This window comes from Panthera onca, chromosome B1, assembly GCF_046562875.1.
Source record: "Panthera onca isolate mPanOnc1 chromosome B1, mPanOnc1 haplotype 2, whole genome shotgun sequence".
In the NCBI taxonomy this organism is placed as follows: Eukaryota; Metazoa; Chordata; class Mammalia; order Carnivora; family Felidae; genus Panthera; species Panthera onca.
This window is the reverse complement of record NC_138342.1, coordinates 44,651,517-44,664,305: the sequence shown is the minus strand read 5'-3', so window position 1 is coordinate 44,664,305 and position 12,789 is coordinate 44,651,517. Positions and strand designations below refer to the sequence as shown.

Sequence of the window (12,789 nt, the reverse complement as noted above, 5' to 3'; positions counted from 1 at the left end):
CTAGCTCTCTTTCTCTATTATTGGATCAATATTTGTCATGGAATTCAAAGCCAGGGTCTAAGAGATGGGGAGCTGAAAGATTAAAGGAGTTGATTCCCCTTGAAAATATTAGTTCCCAAGAAAAAGGAAAGGGGAAAAAAAGACAGATTTATTTGACATCATTCTGACTTGATCTAATTTGCCTTGTTAGAAGTTATTTGTTATCATTCTGTTAAAATGACACAGTGACTGAGTTCTAGATTGGTTAACTCATTTCCTAGTAAAGTTACCTAAACCTAATTATGTGTGTTTTATACTAGCTGACATAAACTGGCTGAATTTAAATTCTTTTAAAAGAGATTTCTTCTATCTAATTTATTTCCTTTACTATATACATAAAATAAGAACTTAGTGGTTATGGACTTTTTAAAACAACTTCTTTTAAATACACAGTATCCAGAAAGAATTCCCGGATGAGGGAAACAAAGAATTCTCTAGTAATTGAGAAGTACCTTTAGAATAAGAAAGATAGGAGTATAAGACACATCAATAAAATATCATTATCTGAGTTCCTTCTTCATTAAAGCTTTCAAATCAGTCTGTTGGAGAATTTTCTTCTTGTGAGATTATATCCCCAACTTACAATGGAAATAAATATAAGGACCCATTATATAGAAATTACATATAAAACTACATAGATCAATATATTTCTTTAAAAATTTTTTTTAATGTTTATTTTTGAGAGAGAGAGAGGCAGAATGTGAGCGGGGGAAGGACAGAGACTGAGGGAGACACAGAATCCAAAGCAGGCTCCAGGCTCCGAGCTGTGAGCACAGTGCCTGATGCAGGGCTGGAACTCACCAACTGTGAGATCATGACCTGAGCGGAAGTTGGCTGCTTAACCAACTGAGCCACCCAGGTGCCCCTATGTATTTCTAAGATTAATCTTATTGATATCTACCTTAGGAAATTGGACCAGAGATAGCAGAAAAGTTATCAGAAAACTAGATGACCAATTCAAAATAAGAACCAGAAAGGGTGAGACAATACAAGTTCACAGCTATCACAGACATTATATACAAGGTATACTGTGTATATAGGTCCACGATCCCTTTCTGTAATTCTAAAATACAAAAAGCTTGGAAAACTCAGTGTAAATTTGGTGTCAAATCTATTTTGATGGCAAAACCTGACCTGAAATGACATGAGGCAGTTTATACTGTTTAGAATAACTATTCATATTTTTTGGTGTTGGACTATTGTGTCCCTAATCACAGAGCCCAGCTCCAGACCCTCCTGGAGTGGTTATGTAATATACAGTATATATACTATATTACTTTCCTAAAATCTGAAAAATTCTAAAAAAACAGTTGACCCCAATAGTTTTGGATAAGGGATCATGGACCTGTGTGAACCTTCTTTTTTGAATGGCTGACTGAATATAAAACAATCACATTTTCCAAAAGAATCATTGTGGACTAAGAGCTACAGTGTTGAAAAATGGAACTATTCTATATATTTGGAATGCCTGGTCATCTACATGTTTTCTGTGAAGTAAAGACTTAATAATAAATATGAACAAAATTAATAATATTAAATAAAATATACAGTTATTATCACTGGACTATACTTCATCTCTCATCACAGTTGCCATAGGTTTATTTTTAAAATTCTTTATTAATAACAATATTAGACATCTCTTATCATCCAAAACAATCTTTTTCATTAATTTTTCTCAGTGATTCAAGACTCAAAATTATTGTTTTTGTTTAAAAAAAATTTTTTTTAGTTTATTTTATTTTGAGGCAGTATGAGTCTGGGAGGGACAAAGACAAAGGGAGAGAAAGAGAATCCCAAGCATCCCAAGCAGGCTCCCTGCTGTCAGCGCAGCACCCAAGATAGGGCTTGAATTCACGAAACCATAAGATCATGACCTGAGCTGAAACCAAGAGTCAGAGACTTAACTGACTGAGCCACCAAGATGCCCCAAAACCATTGTTTACGTTCTCCTAAAACTGTTCACTTAGGCTATTACATGTTACATTATATTATCTAATCTAGAGTCAGGAAAAGTTCTTCAATTAAAAACCTTCTCCTCCCTGGGGCGCCTGGGTGGCTCAGTCAGTTAAGCATCCGTCTTTGGCCCAGGTCATGATCTTGTGGTTCATGGGTTTGAGCCCCATGTCAGGCTCAGTGATGACAGCTCAAAGCCTGGAGCCTGCTTCAGATTCTGTGTCTCCCTCTGTCTCTGCCCATCCCCACTCACCCTCAGTCTCTTTCTCAAAACTAAACATTAAAAAATATTTTTAAAAACCTTCCCCTCCCCTAAAAATGGAGAATTATTAATGTTTGTAGAGGATTTTACAGTTTACAAAGCTCTTTCACATATTACTATTCACAGCTTTCTTTTGCAAACAGCATTTTAAGATCACCATCACCTGAAAATTTCCCTTCTACTATGAAGACAACATCATTACCTTCAAAACTATTACTATTAAGATAGATTAAATGTGATTAGTGAGTGCTAATGGAAGATTTAACTTTAGAGAAAATGGTTCTAAAATAACTACAGAAAATAGGTAAATTAAAATTTTAAACTGTTCAATTCAATCAGTAATACAGGTAACTGTCACTTCTAGAACTCTCATGTGTGTACCACTTTATTCTTAAAACAAAAACAAAAACAAAAAAGAATGGGAGGTAGGAAGGCTCTGCTTTGCCCTATGCTTTTAGTGGTGCAGCATTTTGGATATTCCCATACAAATAAACCAGTGATTTATTTCTTAAAATATATAAATAAAAATACAATTTCAAACAAACAAAAAATATTCTTTATACAGTAAAAAATGAAGACAGTGTTAAAAATTGCTTATTTTAAGTAATAATAAGTTAGTAACAATAACAATTTATTGAATGCCTGTCACCACGCTAGTTTCTATCCCTCTCTCTCTCCCTGTCTCTCTCTCTACATATATATACACAAATTCTGATGTTCATAATAACCTTGCAAAGTACTTTTCTCCTCATTTAAAAATACCAAAACTCTATTATAAACAAAATTTTAAAATAATATGGTAGGCTTTATCCAAATTAATCTAAGACAAACATATTTTCTAAAAACCTAGCACATCATAAATTTTCATTAGTGTATATGTTACTGGAATTTGTGGCACAAAGAGGTTAATTTTTTTTTTTAAATTTTTTTTTTTTTCAACGTTTTTTTATTTATTTTTGGGACAGAGAGAGACAGAGCATGAACGGGGGAGGGTCAGAGAGAGAGGGAGACACAGAATCGGAAACAGGCTCCAGGCTCCGAGCCATCAGCCCAGAGCCTGACGCGGGGCTCGAACTCACGGACTGCGAGATCGTGACCTGGCTGAAGTCGGACGCTTAACCGACTGCGCCACCCAGGCGCCCCAACAAAGAGGTTAATTAACTTGCCCAAGGTCAGCCCACTAGGAGGTAGCAAAGTCAGGGTTTTGAATATAGAAAGTTTGGCTCCACCGTCCTCCTCTTAACCACTTACTATACTGACTTTCAAACAGAAATGATACACTCAAGTTAAGTGTTGAATAAATTTTCAAGATTTGGGAACTCTTTCTTTCTGTGTTATGGCATGTTTATTTTTGTTTTCTCAAAGAAAAAAAAATCTGAACAAAGTTCCAACAAATACCACAAAAACTGATCTTAAATAATCATAATTCTTTCTAAGCTTTTAACTATAGATCATTAACCCATGTTTAGAAAATTGAGAAGAAACATGTTTAAGGGAACAATTTTTATGAAATGAATTGAATATTGGTGATATATTTTACAGGCTTTATTTTAGCATTATGATGTTTCTAGAAATACATGTTGGAAGAAAAATTCCCAAACTTAAGCATATAGCAAACCCCTCACAACTTCAGTTTTTCTGGTTGTACTTATAAAATTTTTTTTTAAGTTTATTTATTTACTTTTAGAGAGGTGAGAGAGAGAGAGAGAGCACAAGCGGGAGAGAGGCAGAGAGAAAGAAAGAACCCCAACCAGGCTCCACACCGTCAGTGCAGAGCCCAATGCAGGGCTCAAACTCACGAACCATGAGATCATGATCTGAGCAGAGATCTGAGCCTAACCGACTGTGCCACCAGGAGCCTCTTTCCTGATTGTACTTTTAGTTCAGTGCATAATCATTTCTCACCCTATTGCAAAAGACAATGTACACAATTATGAGGTCTCTGTGGACCCAAAGGGGACAAAGAAGAGCAGAGAGCACTTATCCTTTCAAGCCAAATATTTCAAAAAACAACCAAAAGAATTTTTTAAAGGACATACATTTGATGCAACTATTTCCTCAATTTCACTAGCCTTAATTTGATTGCCTGTTTTTCAATATCAAAATCCTAATTAGTGTAACTGACCTAATTCGCTAGTTGAATATCTTAATACACAAATCCCTAGTAAATGTAAAAATTATGGGTAAGAGTCTATAATTTCAATGGAAGCTGAGTGTGTAAGATCTAGAAGAGCCAAAAGAATCTAGTTAGTTGTTAAAAATATGACTATATATGTATATATAGTAAGAAGAGAATAACATTTCAAGTTTCATTAAAATACAGCCATGTGGATAGTACTAATACGAAAGTTGCATCACAGATAGAATCCTCTGGATCAATGATTCCCAGATGCGCAGATGCTTTTCACTGGCCTACAACACTAAGAAACAAAAGGATAGAAGAGAGTTTCTCATAAAGGGAAATGTATTCATTTTAGAAGTCTGAAATCATAGTCTTTTTTTTAGTGCCAAGATAAAAAGATAGTGAAAGTGGGTGTCAGGATTTCTTTTTAAAAGTATTTACTTGGTAAAATTAAAAATCGGTGACTTGATAAATCTCCAAGTTTTATTTTTTTAAATTTTACTGATGCATGAATTTTAAAAAGACTGGAAATCAATGATCTTATATTACTGTCATGTGATCAACAGATTATTGTATTCTTCTGTACAGAAGTTACACATGTTGAATATATACACATTTGCCAAAAACTTCACTGCACAGACTCTGTTCAAGTGTTATCTTATCCATGATGTCATATCTGACTAAATTCTCAGTAACCTCACTTTTGATTAAACCTTTAGCACACGTATATATATATATATATGTATATATATATATATATGCACACACATATATACATATATATATACATATGTATATATACACACAGACACACACACATACACAAACTATGTATATGTAGTCATACAATTAGCAATTTAATATACGCATTGCTATAGAGCTTTAAGTACATTAGTCTTAATGACTCCTTATAAACATCTCGAGTTTAGGAGCCATTTCTTATTCTTACATGTGGACTTCAGCAAGTATTTAATAGGCACATAGTGAAAACCTGGTGATTGACAAAGAAATGTACTATAATATGGTAATCAAATTTTCCCAGTTAGTTTGTTCTACAACTAGGAATAGAGATACCCACTTCCCAACTCTTTTGCTAGGTGACCTGATGCACTGAATTCAACACACAGAAAGTCTCTTTTCTATACTTGGGACATCCTCCTCCTCCACTTTCTTCAGCATATCCCAGGTGGTTGCAACATTCTGTTTTTTTCAACATGCATCACTCACATATAACAATACACATTAGATTTTCAGAACTGGAAGCATTCATATTAAACAAAGCCATTAGTTTATAAGGCAAGGAGGCAAAATCATAAATAACTGCATGTTACAACAAACAATTAAGGGTGTAGAAAGGACTACTGTTTACCTACTGGTATTTCCAATACCATCTACAAATGTGGATAACATCACTATCAACAATGTCATTTTTAAAAACTATGGAATTGTGCAGAAATAGGTATTACTGAAATACTAATGTAAGAAAAATGTGATTAGTATTTACTATGTGACTTCTGGATTTACTTTTTTCTTGATACTTTTCAGGTCAAATGAAATGTTAAGAGAGTCTTCCCCAATATTTCCCTCACATGCTTAGCTAGGAGGTCTTCCTTTATGTTTGCATATGTTACTGCTATGAGGACATTTACCCTACCTGAGTATATGTGTATCTCCCTTCCCTAGACTGTGAGCTACTCTGGGACAGGATTAGCCTCTCGTCTATCCCAAGTAGATGCCTGGTATGCATCCCAATCACCTGGTAAATGATTTCTAAATAAATGAAGGAGTGAATGAGTGAAAGAATGACAGGAAGAAAGGCAAGCAGAATGAGATTAAATGCCTTTTTGGCCAAAATAAACTTTTGACTGTGGGACATGAAAAACCTGCTATAAATATGGTTAACAGGCAGCTTAAGTCAGTAAAGTTATAATCTATAAAGATTCTGCTGCTGTTAAGTTTAGCAAACTTTAGAGGAAAAAAAAAAAGAATCAGAGAAGCTTGAGCCAAATTTGATGTACTCACAGGCACCGAAAGAAAGTAGGACCTGTTATAGAGTTGAAGGAGGGCCTGAGTAAACTAAGTGGAAATAAAATATAGTAAATACAATTGTTTTAGAATACTGCAAAGTGAAAACAAAATAAGAATACAATGTTTCAGACAGCATTTCTTGACAAACAAAATTTCTCTAATTTTTTTTTTGTCTAATAACCCTAATAAGAGATGAAAAACATAAGAAACCTATTTTATTATGGCAGATTAAAATACCCTCTGTTCAAATCCCTTTAAGGTACTCTTAATATTATTAAAAGTAGTATTATTGCCACAACCTTAATTATAACCTCCTTTTTCATATAAAAATTATATCAAATGGAATTTACAACTGAGCTATAGTCATTTTCCTCATATATATAAATACATAGAGCCAATGAAACATTTAAACTACCAAATCAAGTCCTGGTTCTCACCTCAAAATATTGAAAAATAAAATAGGCCAAGCAGTAAACATATAAGTTTGGACTTATTTTTATAAATAAGAACATTTAAATGTATATGTAACAAGTAAGCATTGTCATTTGATTTCTAGAATCAGAAAGTTTTAGCTGAAGGAACTAGACTGTCTACCTAAGGAGGCAGTTGAGGCCCAATGTACTTCTATGAGCAAATACTTAAAAGTCTTATTTAAAAATCTTAAATCAAATAAAACTGTGAAGGATTATACTGTGATCCCAATTAAACACATTATATTTTTGTGGAAATTTAAGTTTAAGGTAATATATTAAGTAGCTACAGAAACATGCCAGTTTTAATAATAAAATAAAATTACCTGTTGAACAAAAACATTGTTGAGGTGACTGGCCAGTCTCCGGGCAAAATGCTCTCGCAAATCACTGAAACGCTGCTGTTGCTGTTTGACTGCCAGGAGCATGTCATGGCCTGAAATCAGAATATTTCTTGACTGATTTAATGTGTAAAAAGATTTCTCTGATCTTCAATGAATACATTTTTTAAAAATTTTCTTAAAAAATTTTTTTTTATTTTAGAGAGAGAGAAAGAGAGACAGCTCAAGTGTGAGCTGGGGAGAGGGGCAGAGGGAAAGAGAGAGAATCTTAGGTAGGCTCCATGCTTGGTGCAGAGCCCGACATGGGGCCTGATCTCATGACTCTGGAATCATGACATGAGCCCAAAGAGTGGGACGCTCAACCAACTGAGCCCCAGGTGCCCCATCAATGAACACATTTATAATAGTATCTGAATTGCAGTTTTGAAGAACCCAAAGTTTTATTGGTTTATTTGTATGCTTTATAAAGAAAAGCAAGAGAAAAAAATATAACACAGTGGTTCTCCAAGCATCATCGGGGAACTGTTGGAAATGTGGAATCTAGGGCTTTCGCCGAGACTTACTGAATCTGGGGGTGAGGCCTGGTAATATGTGTTTTAACAAGCCCTCTCCATGATTCTGAGGCAAACTGAAGTTTTGGAGCCACTGGTTTAGCAAAACCTCATGCTCTCTGGTCTAATCAAAGTATCTACTTTGTGCTAGCTTCTACAGACTGTACTAAAGAAAAATCATGTGTTAACTAGAGTCCTTGATGGTCAGAGGAACTGAAATGAAAAAGTTTTTCGTACCAACAGAAACATATTTGGAAATAAGGGAAGCTTGTTTGAGGAGCTAATACTAAAGTCACCCTAAACCACTTGCCTCGTGTATTTCTTGTCAAAACTTTATACCAAGTTACAGGCTTAGTCTCAGATTCTTGGTCAGATTTTGTCATTTCTAATGAACATTACCTGGTCGAAGAGCTACATTCATGCACTGTAGAAGGGCATCTGCGGCATTGGTGCAGGCCTCAATGCCTCTGGAGGAAGCAAGATCTCCTTCCTGAAGGGCCTTTATATGACCTTTGGCCAAGTCCATGTGGTTCTGGAATATATGTAAATGTACCATCTGCACATGTAATTTTGGGAAATTTATAGGTAAGATGCTATTCAATCCTATCATAAAGTCTTTGGAATTATTTTAAATCCTATTCTCATAAGGAAATTAGAAATTAGAAATTAGAAAATTTTTACAAATGGGTTTTATATATTATCATTAGATTTTTTGTTTTGTTGGTGGTGGCAATCTACAAACATACTTACCACCAGAAACTCTATTTCAGACAGGAGTTTTACATTATTAGTGTTACTAAGATGAATTAGGTGGTTGCTTTCAGAGATCTGATCCATTTGTTCTTTTACGCTTTGGAGCATTTCCTCATAACTGCTCAGTTTCAATTCAATCTGATCTACCTCCTTTAAAGCCTCATCCAGCAACTTCATCAGGATGTTCACTTGCTTTTCAGAGGCCATGATTGATTGGATGTTAGCCTACAAAGTGAAAAACAAAAGTAACTCTTATTATTTGAACGTATAAAAGAAGCGTTAAGATGAAATATTTCTAAATCCCTTTGACAACTGAGTAACACAGATTGGTATATATCTATGCATTTATTTTAGTTTATCACTTTAAGTTTATGTTCTACGTTTTACACAGTATTTCAAGAAGATACACTTGCCTCTCTATCAAGGTTAGGAACCATGCCTCAGTATTTTATATTTCCCCAGATTTCACAAGTAGGGTTCTGTCCCACAATGTATCATCAGTGCTGATATATTCCCAGTTCTGACACTTCTTCCAATTCCACTAGCTAAATTTTTTATACTTCTTAACATTTTTGTAAAATGCTAAAAAAAAAAAAGCATAATCACCTGTGTAATACCTTGGTCAAGAGGGTAGCAGTGGTATACCAGTCTTTGGAGGATACACAGAACTAATCTATAACTATAGTACAATTAGTACTTACAGAATGTGGAAGAGCCACAACCATAAGACCACATGACCAGAGACTATATATCCATAAGATAGCTCCTTCTATCGTCTTTCTTTTCTCTTTCTTTTTTTTTTTAATTTTTTAAAAATGTTTATTTATTTTTGAGAGAGACAGAGAGCCAGAGAGCAAGCAGGGGAGGGGCAGAGAGAGAGAGGGAGACACAGAATCGGAAGCAGGCTCCAGGCTCTGAGGTGTCAGCACAGAGCCCAACGTGGGGCTTGAACTCACGAGCCTTCGAGCTGTGAGATCATGACCTGAGCTGAAGTGGGCTGCTTGACTGACTGAGCCACCCAGGCGCCCCTCTTTTCTCTTTCATTTGCAACTACTGTATATTTTTTTCCCTGGGCAAAACAATAACAAACCACCATCCCCTTATCATTGTTTTCTAAGTGATTCTGACTAATCGATTCTAAATTTCTTGAAATATGGAAGCTGTCAAATCCAAAATAAAATTGGAAACAATATGATAACTTGGAACATATATGCAATATTAATTAGAAAATAAAACCCAGGGGCGCCTGGGTGGCTCTGTCAGTTTAAGCGTCCAACTTCGGCTCAGGTCATAATCTCACGGCTTGTGAGTTTGAGCCCTGCGTTGGGCTCTGTGCTGACAGCTCAGAGACTGGAGCCTGCTTCGGATTCTGTGTCTCCCTCTCTCTCTCTGCCCCTTCCCCACTCATGTTCTGTCTCTCAAAAATAAACAAACATTACAAAAAGAAAAAAAAAGAAAAAACATAAACCACCAAGCCACATTAAGAAAGCAGGTAACATGGTATGAGCAAAAAACTTGGACAAGGATGAAAAGAATTTCATTCCACAGTTGATATGTTGTAATTTCACACATATTATTTTATAAGCTATTCATAATAATTCAACTATAAGTACAGCCCAACTGTAAGAGTCAGCAGAGTACAGAGCCATCGAATATATCTCTTAAGTAGCAGACCTGGGGCTTGAACCTGTCCAGGACAATTTCCACTTTAACATCTTGAAGTTTCTTCTAGGCTTTGCTTCAAGTGAATTTTATAAACTTGGACTATTCATGTAATCTCATAAATTTTGTACCTTTCATATATAAAATGCCCAAATTCTTTAAGCTTTTAAAATATTCCTCATTCTCTGAGGGTTTTTCTTAAATGCTTACTTTGTGTACACAAAACAAAAAATACCACATGGTCTTCTGTTAGATTTTTCTCACATTAGTGGTGTTATTTTTAGCTATATCTTTTAGCTCCTTACTTTCTAAAGATGCGCATTTAGTTTATTGACTCAGAAACCATGCATGCAAATTAAAAAGAGCCATCCTAAAACATTTTAGCAGAGCAGCCAAACACCCTTTTTCCCTGGCTCTCTTGTTTTCACTACACTTATTCTGCTCCTTTTGGGTAAATGAAATGATTTATCTTAACCTAATTTTTCTATTTTTTTTTTAATGTTTATTTATTTTTGAGAGAGAACATGAGTGGCAGCAGAGACACAGAATCCAAAGCAGGCTCCATCCAGGCTCTGAGCTGTCAGCACAGAGCCTGATGCGAGGCTTGAACTCGTGAACTGTGAGATCATGACCTGAGCTGAAGTCCGATGCTCAACCGACTGAGCCACCCATGTGCCCCTAATTTTTCTATTTCTAATTTGTACCTATTTTTTTTCCAAACCACAAAAATGCTACTCTTTTGCACTGGACTGTTCTGTGGTGTTTCAGAGACTGGGGGGAAGCAACCCCCAAGTTGTTTCTGGTTGGCTACTTTTTACTTCCATCACTTCATGTCAAGAGCCACCCCCAAATCCTGAACCTCAGCCAACTACCTTCACTAGCCTGACTAATAGGAATGCTTCTGTCTTTTGAACAAGAACAGTGAGACACATGGCATCTGGTAATGGGCTTACAGAGAAAGATGGCAATAATCACATTATAAAGGCTTAAGTACTAAGGCAGTAGAATTTGAACATCCCCAGTCTTCTCAATCCACTACACATCATTCACTCACAGACTGTAAAAAAGTCTTACCCCATCTAGCACCTGTAGCTCTCTGGACAACCTTTCTGCAAAGGCCTCAGCATTAGAGATTGCACATTCACAGCCTTCCATCATTATTTCAATATCCTGCTCTTCTCTTGCATTTAACTCTTGGTAAACATCTACTACTTCTTCATCACCTCCTGTCACACTCTGATTTTCTCCACTTGGAACAGATTCTTTAAAAGGGTAAAAATAAAAAATTAAGTAGTAAAAAAGTAGGAAGGACAGTAACATGGTACTTATAGTCAGTTATAAGCACAGGTCACATTTAATGGCTGAAAAATAGGAAAAAATGATTTAGAATATTAAAAAAAAACCTCTTATTTTTATGAAAGACTGCATATGTTAATATAATGTTTACTATAACAATTATTATAACAAATACAAAGCATGCAGTCTAATTCACTCACTTGTAAGTGTTAGAACAGGCTTTAGTACAATTTCCCCAAATATAATTAAACTAAAAAAAATAAATACAAAACCAGAAACAAAACATGTGCCCAATCTATTTTTCCTATGTGAGGTGGTTGTTGCACTAATAAAACAATGATTATGAATATAGGACACATAAAAAAAAATTTTCCTTTCCTTTTTTTCCCCTGGGTAACATTTTTCTTCTGTTCTTTTTGTCCTTATTATGTTTTTTTTTTTTTCAAATAAATTTTAATTGAAATGAAAAATGCATTCACATTTTGGGTATTGAAAATATTAACTGAATTTTCCTTTTCTTTGTTTAAAAAATTTTCATATGCATTGATAAAATTTCTAAAGATCAGGTATAAAAACATTCTCAACAAGTCTGTAGGAACAAGAGCAACAATAATATGGCTATTTGAAATTACAAAAATTTAAATGGTCTTCATGTCTTAACAAAAGACCAAGAGGTGAAATGTGAGATGTCTTCTGGATAAATGTTCTAATTCAATTTTTTGACAAAATACAGTCAGCTAGTGGAATTTTATGTAAAGCTTGAGGTCAGGAGAGGTAAAGTGAAAAAAAATTTTTTTTTTACTTCTCAAATAAAACTCTAAATAAAGCTACTGATTTTCATAAACTTAACGGGACACAATTTAAATCACAACCTCTGGACACTTTAAATATTCATTATTTTGTATGAAAATGAATATTTATATTCAGCATGACTTGGCATATGTTAATTTGTTCTAGAAAAAAACAACCAATTCAAAGTAATAAATGATTTACTCCTAAGAAAAATAATTTGGCAGACTTAGATAATGTCCCAGAAAAAAAAAAAGGAGGGGAATAAAACTTTTGGTACAGGCAATTACAGATTACAGTATATAAGTTCTTCAGACAGGCATCACTTAGCTCCTTGTCCTCTGAACAAGTCCATTTTAGTTCACTGTAGAAATGCTAAATTGTCATATCTGACAGTTTATTAGCCACTAGGGGGCAGGAACTGCCCAAATCATTCTGTACAGCTCCTTACACAAGTGGATATTTAAAATAAACAAATATTTTAAGTGATCATAACGGCTTCAGAAGCATTTTTCTCTTCCAT

At 34.8% G+C, this 12,789-nt stretch overlaps 1 protein-coding gene across 8 annotated transcripts in view; it reads right to left on the bottom strand.

The window, feature by feature from the left end:
- EXOC1 (exocyst complex component 1) overlaps window positions 1–12,789 on the bottom strand; it is a 68,281-nt gene that overhangs the window by 38,150 nt on the left and 17,342 nt on the right. For 4 of the 8 annotated variants that reach the window (XM_081795514.1, XM_081795517.1, XM_081795516.1 and 1 more), the window contains 5 exons: window positions 11,256–11,443; window positions 8,517–8,744; window positions 8,166–8,298; window positions 7,201–7,310; window positions 6,399–6,452 (listed from right to left, as the gene is read on the bottom strand). In XM_081795514.1, coding sequence (XP_081651640.1) covers window positions 6,399–6,452; window positions 7,201–7,310; window positions 8,166–8,298; window positions 8,517–8,744; window positions 11,256–11,443 — 713 coding nt within the window. The remainder of the gene's footprint in view (window positions 1–6,398; window positions 6,453–7,200; window positions 7,311–8,165; window positions 8,299–8,516; window positions 8,745–11,255; window positions 11,444–12,789) is intronic. The other 4 variants (XM_081795518.1, XM_081795520.1, XM_081795519.1 and 1 more) reach the window with 1 other exon arrangement.